General features: G+C 36.2%; 4 protein-coding genes across 9 annotated transcripts in view; 3 read left to right on the top strand and 1 right to left on the bottom strand.

Annotated features, from left to right (window-relative positions):
* The first annotated feature begins 509 nt into the window (after positions 1-509).
* On the top strand, positions 510-7,062 carry LOC107004469 (protein SUPPRESSOR OF K(+) TRANSPORT GROWTH DEFECT 1). Of its 4 annotated transcripts, XM_015202665.2 has the most exons (8): positions 522-1,491; positions 2,669-2,774; positions 4,998-5,196; positions 5,328-5,396; positions 5,469-5,543; positions 5,651-5,749; positions 5,929-6,084; positions 6,580-7,062. In XM_015202665.2, exons 1-8 carry the CDS (start codon positions 1,023-1,025, stop codon positions 6,703-6,705), a joined length of 1,299 nt encoding a protein of 432 aa, XP_015058151.1. In that variant the 5' UTR covers positions 522-1,022; the 3' UTR covers positions 6,706-7,062. The 4 variants fall into 4 exon arrangements, 3 of the variants coding, with proteins under 3 accessions (XP_027768723.1, XP_027768724.1, XP_015058151.1); XR_003575215.1 differs by lacking the exons at positions 5,651-5,749; positions 5,929-6,084; positions 6,580-7,062 and having other exon boundaries at positions 510-1,491; positions 4,967-5,196; positions 5,469-5,480; XM_027912922.1 differs by lacking the exons at positions 5,328-5,396; positions 5,469-5,543; positions 5,651-5,749; positions 5,929-6,084; positions 6,580-7,062 and adding an exon at positions 4,731-4,799 and having other exon boundaries at positions 510-1,491; positions 4,998-5,139.
* Positions 7,063-7,661: 599 nt separating this feature from the next.
* LOC107004466 (protein SUPPRESSOR OF K(+) TRANSPORT GROWTH DEFECT 1-like) lies at positions 7,662-13,493 on the top strand. 3 transcript variants are annotated; one of them, XR_003575214.1, is made up of 8 exons: positions 7,666-8,559; positions 9,894-9,999; positions 11,507-11,736; positions 11,876-11,944; positions 12,016-12,090; positions 12,247-12,345; positions 12,424-12,579; positions 13,121-13,145. XR_003575214.1 is itself a non-coding variant. In XM_015202663.2 (8 exons), exons 1-8 carry the CDS (start codon positions 8,091-8,093, stop codon positions 13,244-13,246), a joined length of 1,299 nt encoding a protein of 432 aa, XP_015058149.1. In that variant the 5' UTR covers positions 7,714-8,090; the 3' UTR covers positions 13,247-13,493. The 3 variants fall into 3 exon arrangements, 1 of the variants encoding a protein (XP_015058149.1); XM_015202663.2 differs by having other exon boundaries at positions 7,714-8,559; positions 11,538-11,736; positions 13,121-13,493; XR_003575213.1 differs by lacking the exons at positions 12,016-12,090; positions 12,247-12,345; positions 12,424-12,579; positions 13,121-13,145 and adding an exon at positions 10,092-10,586 and having other exon boundaries at positions 7,662-8,559; positions 11,538-11,736; positions 11,876-11,945.
* Positions 13,494-13,734: 241 nt separating this feature from the next.
* LOC107004465 (pentatricopeptide repeat-containing protein At2g27610) lies at positions 13,735-17,485 on the bottom strand. Its single transcript, XM_015202662.2, has 2 exons — positions 14,102-17,485; positions 13,735-13,942 (listed from the first exon to the last, which is right to left on the bottom strand). Exon 1 carries the CDS (start codon positions 17,434-17,436, stop codon positions 14,821-14,823), a length of 2,616 nt encoding a protein of 871 aa, XP_015058148.1. The 5' UTR covers positions 17,437-17,485; the 3' UTR covers positions 13,735-13,942; positions 14,102-14,820.
* A 1,279-nt stretch (positions 17,486-18,764) lies between these two features.
* Positions 18,765-19,723, top strand: part of LOC107004876 (protein HIRA) — a 9,286-nt gene continuing 8,327 nt past the window's right edge. The window contains exon 1 of the mRNA XM_015203273.2: positions 18,765-19,095. Coding sequence (XP_015058759.1) covers positions 18,988-19,095 — 108 coding nt within the window. The 5' untranslated portion in view covers positions 18,765-18,987. The remainder of the gene's footprint in view (positions 19,096-19,723) is intronic.

The raw sequence follows: 19,723 nt of genomic DNA, 5'->3' as shown, positions 1-19,723 counted from the left end.
TATTCTATCGGCCTTGTTTGGCCGGTCACTATGGGTTAGGGTCAATTAGGTCTTTTCAGGTCGATATGGGCTAGGGTTATACCTTGCTCAATTTAGGTTTGAAGCCAATTCAAGAATGAGACTGATACACCTTGCCCAATTAAGGTATGATATATATTGTAACCTCAAGATGAGATACTTGTGCCTTTTGCCAATAAAAATGAGTTTGTTGTAGACTTTAAGTTGGTCCAAACATTTGTGTTTTAACTATGACTTTACCTTGTTGTATTACTCTTTTTTTTCCGTTTATTGTCATTATTCATATTCTTTTTTATATTGTACGTCTCTTCATTTCATATTATTTCATCGTCTTTATCATTTTATTTTTCATCTGAAAATAATTTGTTTTACATAGAGAATCCACTAAGAACAATCTCACTTCACTTTCTATCTATACTTTTACGAGATATGAGTAAAATTTGTTATATTCTATCATTTTTAGACTCCACGATACGATAATAACATGTATGATTCCTGAATAGGCAGCCTTACGTGTATCTCACGCGTATGACAAAACATTTCTCCTGTAAATTGGATTCTTTCAAACTTGTAATCCTTTTCTCCCCTGTAAATTCAACTTTCAAATTCTCAAATTTCGATTTTTTCAAATATTTTCCGATCTTCTTTGTTTGATCTCTAATCAATCTTTCATTGAATTAGCCAAAAATCCCCTATTTCTAGGGTTCATATCTATCACCTAATCCACAAAAAAAAGAAATGCTCAAAAGCTTCAGAAAGATCCATTACTTAGGACACTGTTCATACGATCTTTTCTAAAATCAGCTTTCTTTCTGAACACCCTTTTGAGTTCTGAGCAAAACCCAGAAAGTTTTTTGGCTAGTTTTGTGGTTTCTCGGAACACCCTGTTGAGTTCTGATCAAAACCCGTAAATTTGTTTGGTTAATTGTGTGGTTCTTCGGACACCCTTTTGAGTTCTGATCAGAACCCAGAAATTTTCTTGGTTTTTTTTTATATGATCGAAGATGTATAGCAATTTTAAGGAGCAAGCAATTGAGTATGTAAGGCAAGCAGTGCAAGAGGACAATGGTGGAAACTATGCAAAGGCATTTCCGTTGTATATGAATGCATTGGAGTACTTTAAGACCCATTTGAAGTACGAGAAGAATCCTAAGATAAAGGAGGCAATTACCCAGAAATTTACTGAGTATTTACGCCGGGCGGAGGAGATTCGGGCTGTGTTGGATGAGGGTGGAAGTGGGCCTGGTCCAAATGGAGGTGATGCAGCTGTGATTGCTAAGCCTAAGACTAAGCCTAAGGATGGTGAGGATGGGGAGGATCCGGAGCAGTCTAAACTTAGGGCTGGGCTTAATTCAGCAATTGTTAGAGAGAAACCTAATGTGAAGTGGAATGATGTTGCTGGATTGGAGAGTGCCAAACAGGCGTTGCAGGAAGCTGTCATTTTGCCTGTGAAATTCCCTCAGTTCTTCACAGGTGTGTGTATGCTTTTGTTGGATTGTTTTTGTGTTAATGCTGCATTTTGCTAGTAAAGATTGTTGCTCTAATTGATGGTTTGCTTTGTCATTATGAAGTAGCTTAATACATAAACAGAGGCTCAAACTTGGTCTTAGCTAGCAAGTAAGCTCTCCAACTTGCATATGCACATCTAGACACTTCAACTTGTCTCCACTATGTCTGTTAAACACTCCAACTTACAAGATGATCATCTAGACATCTCCTAAGTCAGCCGAGGCGTCTTGATGTGCACTCTCAAAGTTGGAGTGCTTACTTGCTTGGTGATTTATCAAGTTTGAGTGTATTGTTTATGAATTATGCCTTATTTCTTTTGGGTAAATGAAGTAGAAATAAGTCAATAAGATATTAGGTGTTGTTAAGGGATTATAGTGCTTATTATGCAGTGGGAAGTGGGGACTACAGGCAGTTATACATAGTTTTATGTTGCAAACCAAACACTTTCGACTACTAGTTAGAAAGATTTTCACTTATGTCAGGGTTACATGGGTTCCAATAGTTATAGTTTTTAACTTATAGAAAGAAGTAAGTTTGAGTCTTTACCTATTGAATGTTTTAAACCGTTTTAATTTGGGGAACACTAAGGGCCAGGTTAGTCTATGGATAACCAAATAGGAGTAGAAAATGAACATGCTTTTTGTTGAGTTCTTAGATTATTAGTTATGTTGGGGATGAGTTACTTTCTCTACATTCTAAATGCCTTACAACTTTTAACCATTTGTGTGTGCGTGTGTATGTGTGCATTTTGAAATGTGAAGTTCGGCAAAGAAAGTGGGTATTCTTTGCCCGTGACTGCATGGTTGTGAGAAAATTGTCTTATATACTTGGGAGACTGATTAGTTAATTGCATTGGTACAAGAGGTGATCTCTGAGTAAATCTCGTAATTTGGAATTTCTCTTTATAGTTGGTCCAGGATTCATGTTACAACTCCTCCTAGCTCTACCAAAAGATTTGTAGTGGGATAAATATCGTTAAGGCAAAAAACATGTGAGTATTATGTTCTTTTTCTCTTCGTGGGACATTAGAGATGGTTGAGTAGTTTTGCCATGTGCGCATCACATAACTTGAGTAACTTTTTGGGTGCTTTTGTTCACACCAATTTGAGTGCTTTTTTCCTCCTTTCTCATGTACCTACAGGCAAGAGGCGACCGTGGAGAGCTTTTCTTCTTTATGGTCCTCCTGGGACAGGGAAGTCTTACTTGGCCAAAGCTGTTGCTACTGAAGCTGACTCCACCTTTTTTAGGTATTTGCCCTCCTACTTGCAATTGTGTTCATTTATAATGGTGTCCATTTACTGCAAATCAGAGCTATCAACTTCACATATTTCCTGATTTACTGCAGCTTTTATTTTGGAAAAACCCAAAGGCTGTATTTAAATTGCTAATTTGGTTCATTATATCACCTGTTATTAGTAAACAAATAAGATCTCAAGTAAAATGAGGATCTGCTTAGCAGCATTAAAGATTATAAAGGAAAATTATAGAATATCAATACTAAAAAGAAGTCTGGGGAGAAGATGCAACTGATTTTGTCCATTTGGTTGTTAGGTTCTTTATTTTATTTTATCTTCTGTATAGTTTATCTTTTGGCCTTCCTTTCTCATAATTTATTATCTGTATAGTTTTTATGACCTTTCTTTCTCATAATTTGTGTTGATTTTCTTCTTTTCGTAGATGATGTTTTTATGTAATCTGGTTTCTTTATCAAGAATCAGAAGTAATAAGGAACATAAAGGGCTCAATCACTAAATACAAAATGTGGTTCAATATCCAAGTCAACTAGGAAATATTTACATTGCCTGTGTTTTCCTTCTTGGAGTGTGGGATGGTACTTGTGCCTTTCGAGTTGGCTGATGTAAGCCTCTTTATATACTCAATATGCCCAGAATGTTTTGTTTTGTTTGAATCTTAATTAATCCTGCTAAACCATCTTGTTCATGATCCATGAGTTAAGGGCTTTGTAGTTTCATGGGTGTTGCCCCTTATCTGTTGTGGGGATGATTGTGTGCTCATTAACTATACTCCCTCCATCCCGAAATAAGTGTCACCTTGGCAAAAATCACGTCCATTAAGAAATCAATAATATAATGTGTAGTTTATGCAACTACCTTATTTAATAAATGTCTTTTGAAAATTGAACACTACTAAGAAGATGGAGTATAAGGATATAGTTGGAAAAACATGCTAATTTTGTCTTGAATTCCTAAGGTGACACTTATTTTGGGCAATTTTTTTTGCTAAAGTGACATTTATTTTGGGAGGAGGGAGTAGTATTTATATTAGCTTTATTTTTTTTATGACGCTTTATGAATCTTTTGAATATCTACTTCCCATGAGGTTCTTTTTCTCCAGAAATGTCATATCGGGGTTGTCCCCCTCGGTGGTGTGTCACTTGCAGATCTATACATCTAGGACAGAATGTGATGTTGGAATTGGTTGATAAACATACTTTGGTGTTCAAGGGTGTTGAATGTTTTGTTTTCGTACCAATTTATAGAGCAGCCGTGCCATAGAAGAACACATCCAGCTTAGTCATAATATCACTGGCTTTGCATGGGCATCTTAGGAAGTATTCAGGATGTGAAGGCTTTAGTCTAGCAGATGGGGATGACCAATGAGCCGTTTTATTTTTTTGGATTTTATGGTTCTGCATCTCAGCATTATCCTGATTTTGACCTCTGGATGAGATCATCTTGTATATCTCCAGTTTGGTAGACACGTCTAACGCCAATGCAAGTGATGCTATCCCGTGAATATTAAGATTAGACTAGTACATCATGCAAGATGTTGATGTAGAGCGGAGTCAAATTGAACCTTCAGTTAAGGCCTTGTTTGTGATTGCAGTAATTTCAATAACAATTCAAGCTTATAATAATAAAATTTTAGTAGGATTATACAATCAGGATTCATCAGTTTTGTTATGTTGCAAAGACCTCCAATGAAGGTCAACATGTAGAGCTTTTGCTTCGTAGTAGTTGTTCTTTTATGCTAACCCTCCCAACAACAACAACAAAAATATGTCCTGTCACCGGACTCCTGTGGGGGTTATTGGGGTGCCAAACATTTTCATGAATTGTGACAACCAAGGGATAGCAAGTGAAATCATGCAATATGTTGATGTTTTTCTAGAAGCAAAAAGTATATGTATAATGGGCCCTTCTCCTGAAATTTTGATATTCTCTGCTGCCATTATGTGGGAGATCTCAAGATGCCTGCGTCCTCGAATGATCCTATACCTGCAAATATTCTAATCTCTGCAGTTCTCAGTGGTAATAAATCTTCCATTTTTATTATTGATTTCTCTTTTAAACTTGCACATGACCATCTTGATGGATGCATAAAAACATGAGTTCCTTGCATGAATATAGTCATCATGTATCTGTTCTTTGTCAGTTATTTTTTCAGTTTCCCATTTTCAAGAACTTACGCTGTAAAGTTGGCGAGTGCCAACTGCTATTTTCATGCAGTGTCTCGTCATCGGACCTTGTATCCAAGTGGATGGGTGAAAGTGAAAAGCTAGTTTCAAACCTTTTCCAAATGGCTCGTGAAAGCGCTCCCTCCATTATATTCGTTGATGAAATTGATTCCTTGTGTGGGCAGCGAGGAGAAGGAAACGAAAGTGAAGCTTCTCGACGTATTAAAACAGAACTCCTTGTGCAGATGCAGGTAATTGATCTATCATAGCTATGATGTGGCTCCTTGACCTCTCATAACCAACTTCGACCTATCGGAAAGAAAAGAGCAGAGAAATCTCCCTGGCTATAGATTTCTTTTTCTTATTTAATTTGTTTTTTCAGGGTGTTGGTCACAATGATGATAAAGTTCTTGTACTTGCGGCAACAAATACACCCTATTCCCTAGATCAGGTGAAGAATGATCTGCACTCTAAAGTTGTGGATCTTAGAAATTTTATTGCTGACGGAAAGTGTCCTTTACAGGCTATACGGCGAAGATTTGATAAGCGTATCTACATTCCGCTCCCAGATTTGAAGGCACGGCAACACATGTTCAAAGTAAATCCCGTTCTGTGATTTTTCTTGGAAAGTGAAGTTCAAGGAAATATACTGCAACTCGACTTGTGAGAGCTAGAGTTATTTAGATTGGCTTGTTACACGTGCAGGTTCATTTAGGTGATACCCCCCATAACTTAAGCGAGAGTGACTTTGAAGACCTGGCCCGTAAGACAGAAGGTTTTTCTGGTTCCGATGTTTCTGTTTGTGTAAGTCTGGACCCTAATGAATTTGACTTTATGCCCGACATGTTGTTTGTGAGTTTGTAGTTGGAAGAGACTCTTTCTCCTACACCAATCCACTTGAATTTGCTAAACACTGAAAGAAAAAAGGGGGCAATTCCTCTTTATTCTCCTAATATATTTATATACTTTCTCTTCTTGGACAGGTTAAGGATGTGCTATTTGAACCCGTACGTAAGACACAAGATGCTGTATTCTTTACTCAGACTTCTAATGGTACCTGGATACCATGCGGACCAAAGCAACAGGGTGCTGTGCAGACAACTATGCAGGAGCTTGCTGCTAAAGGACTTGCATCCCAGGTAGATCTTTGGGATACATTTATTGTTCGAGATCACTGCCATAATTAATTTTTAATCTGGTCACTTAGCCAAATACTGCACATGTCTGGAAACTTGATTTATTTTGAGTCACTAGTAATGCAATAATTAAATATGATTCTAACGTTACTATCTGCCCATCATATGGTTATGTTGAACTAAAATGTAAGATTTACTGAACTACATCTGTCTAAGTGTCAATTCTGAATAGCTTGATTACCCCGAAAAAGGAAGAATTAGTAGCTAATATTAGAATCAAACAATAATATACTCCTCACAAGTGGGTCGGGGGAGGATAGTGTCCTTACCCCTATCTTATGAAGGTAGATAGGCTATTTGCGACAGACCCGTGTCTCAGTAGCTGATATTAGAATCATCTAGTAATCTTTTAGTCTGAAGTTCTAATATGGCTTTGGATAAATTGTGATCTTAACGGGCTGGACTAGCTAAGCATCCTGCTGCTTAATGCCTTTGCAGATCATACCGCCCCCCATTACAAAGACAGACTTTGATAAGGTTCTTGCTCGTCAAAGGCCAACAGTTAGTAAATCCGACCTTGAAGTGCATGACAGATTCACAAAAGAGTTTGGAGAAGAAGGTTGATGAGATTGATATGTACTGCTACACCTGGAGTTGCCATGATCTGCGTTCTTTCTCCCCTATACTTGTCTGAAAAATTCGCATTATTCAAAGGCTCTTCAAATGGGAGATTGACATTGTTTCCCTTCTTGGATTGTATCAGTTTTAGCTTTTCATGTATTTATCAATGTCAAGACAGTGCATTTTGCTAGTCTCTTTGTTGTATTTCTTTTACAATTCTATCTGCAATTATTTAATTCACAATCCACTGTTGCTAATAGTAAGAAAGTTTGTAACCTCTCTTTTCTTGTGGCCAAGGAAGCTTCCTCGGCATAACTAGTAAAGTTGTTGTCATATGATAAGGTTTGAGTTGTGTCGTCATCTACTGGAAACAGGAATAACAGTAAAAACAATCCTTTACTTCCAAGTGTATATTTTACCTTATAACTCTAATTTCAATATAGTAACTAATATTGAATGAAGGTGTATGTTGTAGTGAAGATGGAACTGATCTTCATTTTCTAAAATAAGATGTTATTAGTCTTATGCTCTTGGCAAACTCTTCTCTAGTAAAATAATATTCCCGCCGCTCATTTTTTATTTGTCACTGTTTAACTTAGCACTTCCATAAAGAAAATAATTATTGATAAAGTTTCAGAAATAGGAAACATATATAATAGACATAATAAGGCTCTATAACTGTAGTTTCGATTGCTATTGAGGCTACAGTTGTATATTTTCGTCCGTTTGTATACACAAATAGGGTTAATACATACAAATTCTGAGTTCATACATTTCAAAAAATTTCAATGTCCGTTTTGTTTATTTACTTGTCAATATACGTTATTATTTTTTAGTACAAATCAAGCTAATAGCAAAAGTAGGTGAAATTATTATTGTGATTTTAAATTAAAATTTTCGATTAACAGTAGCTATAACATTTAATATAATTTAAAGGTTTGGTAATTGTAAAACGAAAATCTATTTTAAGCCAATATTTTAGGCCTTTTTCCTTTCGTTAAAAGAAGCCGACAAAGCACTTCTCCCCTGTAAATTCAACGTTCAAACTCACAAATTACGATTCTTTCAAATGTTTTCTTCTTCCATAATCCAACTTTCGATCTCTAATCAATGTTTTTCTTAAACCAAAACCAAAATCCCCAATTTTAGGGTTCCTAATCCACCCAAAAAAGCTCAAAATCTTCAAAAAGATCCATTACTCAGAGCACTGTTTATTGAATTTTTTTTCTTAAATCAACTTTTTTCGAACACCCTTTTGAGTTCTGATGAAAACCCATTAATTTTCTTGGTTAGTTTGGTGGTTTTTCGGACACCCTTTTGAGTTCTGATCAAAACCCTGAAATTTGCTTGGTTAGTATTGTGGTTTATTTTATTTTATATGATTGAAGATGTATAGCAATTTTAAGGAGCAAGCAATTGAGTACGTAAGGCAAGCAGTGCAAGAGGACAATAGTGGAAACTATGCAAAGGCATTTCCGTTGTATATGAATGCATTGGAGTACTTCAAGACCCATTTGAAGTACGAGAAGAATCCTAAGATTAAGGAGGCAATTACCCAGAAATTTACAGAGTATTTACGCCGGGCGGAGGAGATTAGGGCTGTGTTGGATGAGGGTGGGAGTGGGCCTGGTCCAAATGGAGGAGATGCAGCTGTAATTGCTAAGCCTAAGACTAAGCCTAAGGATGGTGAGGATGGGGAGGATCCTGAGCAGTCTAAGCTAAGGGCTGGGCTTAATTCAGCAATTGTTAGAGAGAAACCTAATGTGAAGTGGAATGATGTTGCTGGATTGGAGAGTGCTAAACAGGCGTTGCAGGAAGCTGTCATTTTGCCTGTGAAATTCCCTCAGTTCTTCACAGGTGTGTGTCTGTTAGCTTTTGTTGGATTTTCTTTTTGTGTCTGTAATTGCTGCATTTTGCTAGTAAAGATTGTTGCTTTAATTGATGGTTTTCTTGTGATTCTGAAGTAGCTTAAACACAATTATTTTTTGGCACAATACATAAACAGACACTCAAACATTCCCTTAGCTAGCAAGTAAGCACTCTATCTTGACACTGCAACTCATCTCCACCGTGTCCGTTGAACACTCCCAACTTACAAATGATCATCTAGACACCTACATAATTTAAGAGCTACACCAGTGCAGGGTATCCACGAGACATAGTGGGGACAAGTTGGAGTCTTTAGTTGCCAGGTGAGAGCTGAGGCAAGTTTGAGCGTCTGTTTATGTATTATGCCTTCAGTTTTCTTGGATGAAGGAAGTAGCAATATGATGTTAGGTGTCGTTAAAGGCATTATAGTGCTTATTATCCAGTGGGTATTATAGGCAGTTATACAGAGTTTTATGTTGCAAACCAAACACTGTGGAGTATTAGTTAGAAGACACTTATGTCGTAATTGGGGTTACATGGGTTCCAATAGTTCTAGTTTTTAACTTCTGGAAAGAAGTAGGTTTAAGTCTTTACCAATTGTACATTTTAAACCTTTCAATTTGGGGACCACAAAGTGCCAGGTTAGTCTGTGGATAGCTGAATATGAGTAAGAAATGAATTGCTTTTTGTTGAGCATGTTTAAGAATTTCTTAGGTTATTACTGATGTTGTGGATGAGTTAACTTCTCTACATTCTAAATGTCTTTCAACATTTGTGTGAGCGCGTCTGTGCGTAAGTGTTGAAATGTGAAGTTTGGTAAAGAAAATGCTGAAGTCCACAATGAAGAAGGCTAGGCTGCCAAAGGGCGTTAGGTACAATTGTGAGAGTCTCATGACTAGATTCCTGAAGAGCCTTGATGTGAAGGTGGAAGTTCTTCGCCTGTGACTGCGTGATCTTGAGCAAATGGTCTTCTATACTTGGGTGACTGATTGGTTAATTGCCTTGCTTAGCAATTAGAGACAGTTGGTTGTCTGGCTTTTTCTTTTGAAGTATGAGAGGTGAACTCTGAGTAAATCCCACATTTTGGAATTTCTCTTTATACATGTTACAGCTCTTCCTAGCTCAACCAAAAAAGTTGTAGTGGGATAAAAATCATTAAGGAAAAAAAACTTGTGAGTATTATGTTCTTTTTCTCTGTGTGTTATATTAGAGATGGTTGAGTTGTTCTGCAACGTGTGCATGACATAACTTGAGCAATTTTTTGGGTGCTTTTGTTCACAACAGTTTGAGTGTTTTTGTTCTCCTTTCTCGTGTACCTACAGGAAAGAGGCGACCGTGGAGAGCTTTTCTTCTTTATGGTCCTCCTGGGACAGGAAAGTCTTACTTGGCCAAAGCTGTTGCTACTGAAGCGGAATCCACTTTTTTTAGGTATTTGTCTTCCTACATGCAATTGTGTTTATGTCGTCCATTTTATAGCAAATCGAAGCTACTAACTTCAGATATTTCCTGATTCACTGCAGTTTTTATTTTGTATACCAAAGGCTGTATTTAAATTGCGAAATTTGTACATCATATCGTCTGTCATGTGTGAAGAAAAAAAAGATCTTGAGCAAAATGAGGATCTGCTTAGCATCCCTTAAGATTATAAAGGAAAATTTCAGAATACCAATAAGAAGTCGGGGGAGAAGATGTACCATTTTCTTGTTTGGTTCTTATTTAATTTCCTTTGTAGTTTTTTTTTGGGCCTTCCTTTCTCATAATTTCTTTATTATTATAGTTTTATGACCTTCCTTTCTCATTTTTTTTTGTTTATTTTCTTCTTTGCATGAACGATGTTTTGATGTAATTTGGTGCTTGAGTCAAGGATCAGTAGTAGTAAGAAACGTAAAAGGGCTCAATCACTAAATACAGAATGTGGTTCAATATCCAAGTCAACTAGGAGTCTTTTACATTGCCTTTGTTTTCCTTCTTGGAGTGTGGGATGGTGCTTGTGCCTTTGCGTGGAGTTGGCTGATGTAAGCCTCTTTATATGCTCAGTACGTCAAAAAGTTTGTGTTTTGTTTGAATCTTAATTAACTCCTGCTAATTTACCATCTTGGTCATGATCCATTGGCCTTATAGTTTCGTCGGTGTTGCTCGTTATTTGTTGTGGGAAATGACTGTCTGCTCATAAAATATAGTATTTGTATTAGCTTTATTTTTCTTGAGATTTTATGGTTCTTTTGAGTGTCTACTTCCCATGAGGTTCTTTTCCTCCAGAAATGGCATATCTGGGTTGTCTCCCTTGGTGGTGTATCACTTGCAGATTTATACATCTAAGACAGAATCTGATGTTGGAATTGCTTGATAAATATAGTCTAGTATCCAGGGGTGTTGAATGTTTTGACTTGGTATCAATTCTATAGAGTAGCTGTGCCATAGAGGTACATCCACCCTTAAGTCATAATATAAATGTCTTTGCATGTGTATCTTAGGAAGTATTCAGGGTGTGAAGACTATAGTCTAGCATAAGGGGATGACCAATGAGTTGTGGGGGTTATTGGGATGCCTAACATCTCGTGAATAGAGACAACCAAGCTATAGGATGTGATATTATTGGATTGATGCCTTTTTAGAAACAAAATATAATATGTACATAGTACAATGACCCTTTTCCTGAAATTTTAATATACTCGGCTTCCATTTTGCCGGCGATGTCAAGATTCCTGATTCCTTGAATGATTCTATACCTGCAATTATTCTGTGAAATCTCTGCAGTTCTCAGTGGTAATATAACTTCCATTTTGCACTATCTAGTTTCTCGTTTAAATTTGCACATAATCATCTTGATGGAGGCATATAAACATGAATTGCTAACATGAATACAGTCGTCGTGTATCTGTTCTTTGTCAGTTATTTTCTCAGTTTCCCATTTTCAAGAGCTTACGCTGTAAAGTTGGCGAGTGCCAACTGCTATTTTCGTGCAGCGTCTCGTCATCAGACCTTGTATCCAAGTGGATGGGTGAAAGTGAAAAGCTAGTTTCGAACCTCTTCCAAATGGCTCGAGAAAGCGCTCCTTCCATTATATTTGTTGATGAAATTGATTCCTTGTGTGGGCAGCGAGGAGAAGGAAATGAAAGTGAAGCTTCTCGACGTATTAAAACAGAACTCCTTGTGCAGATGCAGGTAATTGATCTATCATAATTCATAGCTATGATGTGGTTCCTGGACCCCTCATAACCAACTTCGACCTATCAGAAAGAAAAGATGAAGAGAAATCCCCCTGGCTATAGATTTCTTTTTCTTATTTAATTTGCTTTTTCAGGGTGTTGGTCACAATGATGATAAAGTTCTTGTACTTGCGGCAACAAATACACCCTATTCCCTAGATCAGGTGAAGAATGATCTGCAGTTTAAAGTTGTGGGATCTTAGGAATTTATTGCTGACGGAAATTGTCCTTTCAGGCTATACGGCGAAGATTTGATAAGCGTATCTACATTCCGCTCCCTGATTTGAAGGCACGGCAACATATGTTCAAAGTAAATCCCGCCTTTAAATGAAACTACTTCATAAAAAAAATGTTCAAAGTAAAATCCTGTTCTGTGATTTTTCTTGGAAAGTGAAGTTCAAGGAAATATATTGCAAGTCGATTTGTGAGAGCTAGATTTATTTAGATTGGCTCGTTACACGTGCAGGTTCATTTAGGTGATACCCCCCATAACTTGAGCGAGAGTGACTTTGAAGACCTGGCCCGTAAGACAGAAGGTTTTTCTGGTTCAGATGTTTCTGTTTGTGTAAGTCTCCTTTAATGAATTTGCCTTGATGCCCAACATGTTCTCGTCATATATTATATACTTTTTCTTCTTGGACAGGTCAAGGACGTGCTATTTGAACCTGTACGTAAGACACAAGATGCTGTGTTCTTTACTCAAACTTCTAATGGTACCTGGATTCCATGCGGACCGAAGCAACGGGGTGCTGTGCAGACAACTATGCAGGAACTTGCTGCTAAAGGACTTGCGTCCCAGGTAGATATTCGGGACACATTTATAGTTTGAGATCACTGCCCTACGTAGTTTTTTTTATTTGGCTGCAACTTTACCTTTCTCAATAAAAAAGTTCTTATGAGTTATAGCTGGAATATATTGGGGCCGGGGCGTACGTACGACTGCACATGTCTGGAAATTTGACTTCTTTTGAGTCACTAGTAATACAGTAATTAAATGTGATTCTCGCATAAAGATCTGCACATCATATGATTTTGTTGAACTAAAATGTAAGAAGAGATTGTGCTTTTAATGAACTACATCTGAATAGCTGATATTAGAATTAACAACGACAACAGACCTGATGTGCTCCCACAGTTAGGGTCTGAGGATTGTAGAGTATACGCAGACTTTACCCTACCCTTGTTAGGTAGAGGGGGGTTGTTTCCGGTAGATCCTCTGCTCTAGAAAAAGAATTACCTAGTAAATATTCTAGTCTGAAGTTCTGATGTGACTTTACATAAACTGTCTTCTTATCTGCCGGGACTAGTTATAAACAGCTTGCTGATTAATGCCCTTGCAGATCATCCCGCCACCCATTACAAAGACTGATTTTGATAAGGTTCTTGCTCGTCAAAGGCCAACAGTTAGTAAATCCGACCTTGAAGTGCATGACAGATTCACAAAGGAATTTGGAGAAGAAGGTTGAAGAGATTGATGTGTCTCCGATAACTACTACACCCGTGATTTGTATTTTTTCTCCCTTCTACTTGTCTGAAAAATTCGCGATTTTCAAAGGCTCTTCAAATGGGAGATTGACATTGTTTACCTTCTTGGATTGTATCAGTTTTAGCTTTGCATGTATTTATCAATGTCAAGACAGAACATTTTGCTAGTGTTTTTGTTGTATTCCTTTTACAATACTAATTGCAATTACTTTGTAATCATTTCATGAGCATTCCTACTTACCTTCTGAAGTTACTGACTCAAAGTGTGCTCAAAGTTCATGACTGGTGCAAGCTTCATCTTCAAATGGATCTGACGCGTGTGTGCCAGTTTTCACTATTATGAGTCAGTTGATTTCGATTAAACGAGATGGCCCCAGAGAGGGATTTCGATTTAAATGAGACCACCCCAGATAAGAATGTGCCCATGAAGGTGTCACCAAATGTTGTAGAACAAGTGAAGCAAAATTGCTTGAAAAATGAAATCATAGGTACTTAGGCTAAGGGCAGGACCAACTACTCCAAGAACAGTTATCAATACACTAGTTATTGGTATAAATGACATGAAGAAATGTATATCTTATACCCAAATCATATTGATCTAATCATTTCAGATTTTCCTACTTATCGCAGCTACTTCCTCATCATCAATTGAGTCTGCAGATTCATGTTACCAGTCCCTACAACATAAGAAGAAAACAGTGAGGAATTCGTCATTTTTTATAAAATATGAGGAAAAACCTGAATATTTCAACTCATTGAGTCGATATAGAATTGACTCATCAGTTAGATAAACTTCAGTAATGTAGCAATGCATAAACATAGTTAATGGTTCTAACCTGTATCTGAATATAGATTTATGGGGTAGCAAGAAATCTCTGAAGTGTCCGCCATTGTCAAAAGGCGTTACTGGATGGTCCTTCCTGGACTCTGAGATTTCCACATCCTTCATGAGTTTGACATGCTCAAGGTTAGGTTCAACTCAAAACATAATCAGAAAGAGGGCTAGAAATGAAAGAGCTGCCAGTTGGTCATCATTGTTGTTGCAAGACCACCTTTCCTACAGAATGCAGCATTACGAGCAGCAAGACCAGAAAAACCATGTTGAACAAAATACCCGATGACATACTTCGATTCTCGGTAAGTGACAAGAGGCTCTGACATTCTATATCTGCAGGAAAGAAAACCTCCACTCACATTAATTCTTCTGAGTTTCTGATTGTTTTCTGTAAGGCGGATCGCGATCTATCAACTGCTCTTGAAAATCAGCCAAAATGACACCATTTCTATCCCTCAGTCCGTAAGTAAAATTACTTGAATCTGTAGATATGTCAAGTTGGAAAATTCTCTGTTTCTTCCTCTATACTGTGCACTATCAAAGTTTGAATCCATGAACAAAATAACCATATGAGTGATAGTATTATCTGGAGGCTGATAATTGATGCAACTTCGGGTATAGGCCTGTCAGCTAAAGCTCCATTAGTTAATGGTGCTTTTGCTTATACAGGAACCAAATGTGATATGCTGCTATCTCTTCGTCTATTCGAAGAGCTTGAATTCACCAATAATCACCGCAAGAACATAGACCTCCTTTAAAGTGATGGAATCTATTTGAATCCCTGACGACTATTTGCCTTCCTTCTATCTTTGATATTAATTTAATAACAGTGTGACAGTCACCACAAACTCTGAGATTCTTCACTATCTGAATGGGAATTCCTGGAGGCGTGGCAATCAATCCAAAAGCAATAGCTAACCTTTCACTGTGCCGAGAAAGAATGGTTTCTTTATGTTCATCTTCCACATCATGAAGAACATAATTTGTATCCGGTTGATATCCTGCATCCTTCAATCGGCCACGTAACTCTTCGAGTTTCATGTATATACTGTCAGATAGGGGATGTGAAACATCACCTGCCATGAATGAATAGGTCTTATTCTTAACCTCAATCCAGCTATACCCAATCTCCTTTTTTACTTTTCTCACATCCATTAGTTTCCTTACTTTCGCTCTTTCTTGCCAATCTCCAATTGCAGCATAGAGATTGGATAGGAGGACATATGCAGCTGAGTCCTGAGGCTGAAGAGAAATGAGATTCTCGGCCGCCAATTTCCCCAGCTCTACATTGCGATGAACTCGACTTGCTGCCAGAAGAGTACGCCACACAATTGCACCAGCAGGAAATGGCATTTTATTGATAAGAGCCACGGCTTTATCCAGCATTCCAGCTCGGCTATACAAGTCTACCATGCAAGAGTATATCTCCATTTTTGGTGAAATATGAAAGTCGTTTACCATCATCTCAAAATATTTTTGACCTTCATTTAGCAGTCCAGCATGAGTACAAGCAGAGATAACTCCTATGAACGTTATATTGTCCATATCTAAATTCCTCTTCCGCATTTCCTCGAATATCTTTAGAGCTTTTCTTCCATAACCATGTTGGGCATATCCTGATATCATTGAGTTCCATGAAACTAAGTCTCTTTCTGGTTGTCTCTTGAAAATCTCATTTGCACTTTCTATGTTTCCTCTCTTAGCATACATAGTTACCAAGGCACTGCTCACACACAAGGCATTACTGTGACTTGATTTGATCGCGCTACAATGAAATTGTTTTCCTTGCTCCACTGATGCCATGGAAGTAACACACGCATTGATGACACTGGAGAAGGTAAACTCATTTGGCCTGACCCCATCTTTGACTAATTGTCGGAAGACTCTGACAGCACCTTGAATGTCTCCTTTTTGCGCGTAACCAGATAACATAGCAGACCATGTTATAATGTCCTTCTCATCAATCTCTTCAAAAACTTTCGCAGCCTCATCAGTATCTCCTGTTTTCACATAGGCGTCTAATAATGCAGTTCCGACAGTAGGTGAGCTCTGGTACTCAGTTTTGATGACTTCTGCATGTACTTGGAACAGTGAAATAGACGGATGAGCTGCAAGAATAGTTGAATAAGTGAAATCGTTTGGCCTTATCCCATCCTTTTTCATTTGGCAAAAGAGATTCGCCGCTTGCTCTGGTCTATTATTCTGCATATACCCGCCAATCATTGCGGTCCAAGAAACCACATTCCTGAATTTATGCATTATAGAGAATAACTTGAAGGCATCATCCATCTCTCCAGACTTAGTATAAGAGACCATGAGCGCTGTTCTGATGTTATTGTCAAAATAGAACCCGTTCTTCATAACTCGACCATGAAGCTGTCTTGCAAAAACCAATTCTTTAAGGCTAGTACATAATTTAACAGCTGTAACATAAATTGATCGCGTCATATCCACACCTGCAAGTCTCATCTTGTGGAACAACTTAAGTGCTTCGGAATAAAGCCCATTAGTCACCAGACCAGCTATCATACCATTCCAAGATACTTCATTCCTATCTCCCATAACCTCAAATACAGCTGTAGCCTCTCTAACCATCCCGTATTTCAAATACATGTTAATCAAAGAATTCCCAACAGACGTTATCGCCTCAAAACCACACTTGATAACCATACTATGCACTTGAATCCCTTCTTCAACTACACATTTATCAGCCAAAACTCCAAGAACTGTCGCGAAAGTAAACGCATTAGGCTTAACTCCTCCAACTAACATTATACGAAACACTTGTAATGCTCTATCAACCAACTTATTACACGAATAACCCGAAAGTAATGAAGTCCAAGTCACAACATTCTTGTTATCCTCCATTTCATCAAAAAATTTCTGACCATCATCAACATTCTCCATTTTCATATACATGTCAACAAGTGAAGTCCCAACACTAACATTGTCAAAGTAACCAGATTTAACACAAAGAGTATGCACTTGTTTACCAAAAAACAAATCAAACACACAAGCAGAGACCTTTAATATACAAGAAAGACTCGACCCATCAATCAAAAATCCATTACGATGAATACCCACAAACAGATTCAGAGCTTCTACATTGAAACTATTCCGGGAGTACTCAAATAACAAGTGATTGTTCAAAGAAACTCTCTGAGACTTTTCATCAAACACTTGGTGTGCAGAGAGATAATTTGAAGATACAGAACAACTTGTTTGAGCTTCTTCTTCAAAATCAATGGCGAATGAATGAGAACAACAATGGGTGTTCAATGGATTCTTGAAATGCAGAAAAGGCCTAACTTTTTCCAAACACGACCTTAGAATCATTGCCGGTTTGTTTGATTTACAGTTGGAAACTGAAATTTAAGTAGTACTACTATGTATTTTTAAAATATAATTTCACATAGCAATATTAAAATTTGATTAAATGTTTTTTTCAAAAATTATATTTTTTTAAAAAAATTCATTTGGTGTTTGAAGTTCGTACTAGAGGTCGACTACTAGTTTTTTTTTCATATGTATTCAATTTAAAATTACTAGATTAATTTTTTTTTATAAATTACATATTAATTCAAATAGGCTACACAAAAATTTTTTACTAAATTAATATAGACAGAATTATAAAATATAATTATTTTTAGACGTATTATTTAATCGATAAATTTATATTTATTAACTTAAAAGAGTGTTTTTAGATTTAATAAAGATTAATTTTGAGTTGTATCTTACTAATTTATATATCATATTTTGCATAAAAAATAATGATTTATTATACATAAGTATATTGAATACATCAAAATCATATATCTTATTAAACTATATATCATATTTATTAAATTATATAAAAAATAGATTCATTATACACAAAGCACAATGTATGTGCATGATTCATTGCAATATTCTCATTTTATTAAAACATTATAAAATAAATTCAATGATTCATTGTAAAAATACATTTATTTTTCCTATTTTTAATTTTCAATAATTAAACATTATTCATTAAATCTTTACTAAGAACATTCATTCAATATATAAAGGTGAGAGAATAAATTATATACAAACAACATAGAAAATTCCTTAAAATTATATAAAAAAATAGTTTTTTATTTAAAAATATATCAAAAATATTATCTTAAAAAGATTATTAATTTAATAAATATCAATAAATAATTTTATAAAAATACTCATTTACCTAAAGTCGTAAACTGACTCGAACATCATTACTATAATAAAAAGAAAAACTTGTCCCATAACAATATGTTCACTAACCAAAAAAAAAAAGTTTATTTTATGTATGCGCCTTTGTGTCTTCTCTCAATTTTTTTTTTACCCTACAAAAATACCTGGTATAGAACACTTCACTTTTTTTTCTTCTGTTTTTTTTTTCTGTTTTGTGTCACAAGACTTGAATAGTGTAGTAATTTTTTGATTATATTCTTCTACTTTTTTTGCAATTTTTTTTTTCAGTCTTTAATCTTTTTATTAGATTTGACAGTTAGCAAAATCATTGGATTTTGCAATAAAAATCTCTTTTTTTTTTTTATAAAACTTCAACCCCACTTCACCTTTTACTTTCAAAATCTAGGGTTTTTTTTTTTTGGAACTGAATTAATCAAGATTATTTTTTTTGTCCAAATTTTACTCCTTTTTGGGTTTTCCCCCCTTTTTTTTGTTTTTCTCAACTAGGGTTTTATCTCTTTACTTTTTTTTTCTTGTGGGGGTAATTTATTTTTTGTTGTTGTGTTTGATTTTGGGGGTTTCTTCTTTGGTATGTTGATTTTGAAGTTGTGGGGTTTTTGTTTTTTGAGTTTAGAGTGAAAAAGGTGGAGTCTTTGGGGTTTAGCAGCAAAGAAATCAAGAATTTCAGAATTTTGAAAGATGATTGCTGAGAAACCTACTTGGATTAGACATGAGAGTATGCAGATTTTCTCCATTGATATTCAGCCAGGTGGTCTTAGGTTTGCCACTGGTGGTGGTGATCATAAGGTAACTGTTTTTTTGTCTGGCTGTATTAACTTTTAGCTATTCATAGGTTGGTGTAGGGGAAATTTAGTTAAATATTTTGCGAGCTATGTGCTAATAGTTTTAACTAGTTCATGAACATGGTTTCTGTTACTATTTACTGTCTTCATGTACTTCGACTATGGTGCATTTATTGTTCCTTTTTTAATAGAGTGCTTTATCATGCTTTGTATTGAAGTACTTCACTTCAATTATTTCTTTTTTGTTCTGCTTTGATATGCTTTTCATAGCCGAGGATCTATCTGAAACAAACCTCTCTACTACCCTAGCCAGACTCAACTTGTGGGATTTAGCAGGTGGTATGTTGTTGTTGATGATGGACTTTTTTAGTTGTTCCTGGATTTTGGAACCTGAACAATTGAAGTTGGTTCTGAATTCAATTAGTTCATCTTTAGTCTAGTACTAACAAATTTTCATTAGTTGGAAGCTGTAAGGTTATTTTTTTTTTCAATAGTGAAATGAAGATTGAGATTATACTATCTCTGTGTGATCAAGATTCTCAAGTGTTGGGGAGTTTAAAGTATGTTTCGTCCTTGTAAGAAATGCTATTTCATGAAAGGTTTCTGGATTAGTTTTCTTGGGGTGGGTGGGT

The sequence above is a fragment of the Solanum pennellii genome, chromosome 11 (genome assembly GCF_001406875.1).
Source record: "Solanum pennellii chromosome 11, SPENNV200".
NCBI lineage: Eukaryota > Viridiplantae > Streptophyta > Magnoliopsida > Solanales > Solanaceae > Solanum > Solanum pennellii.
Note: the sequence above shows the minus strand (reverse complement) of the source record. Positions and strands in the feature narration are given on the sequence as shown.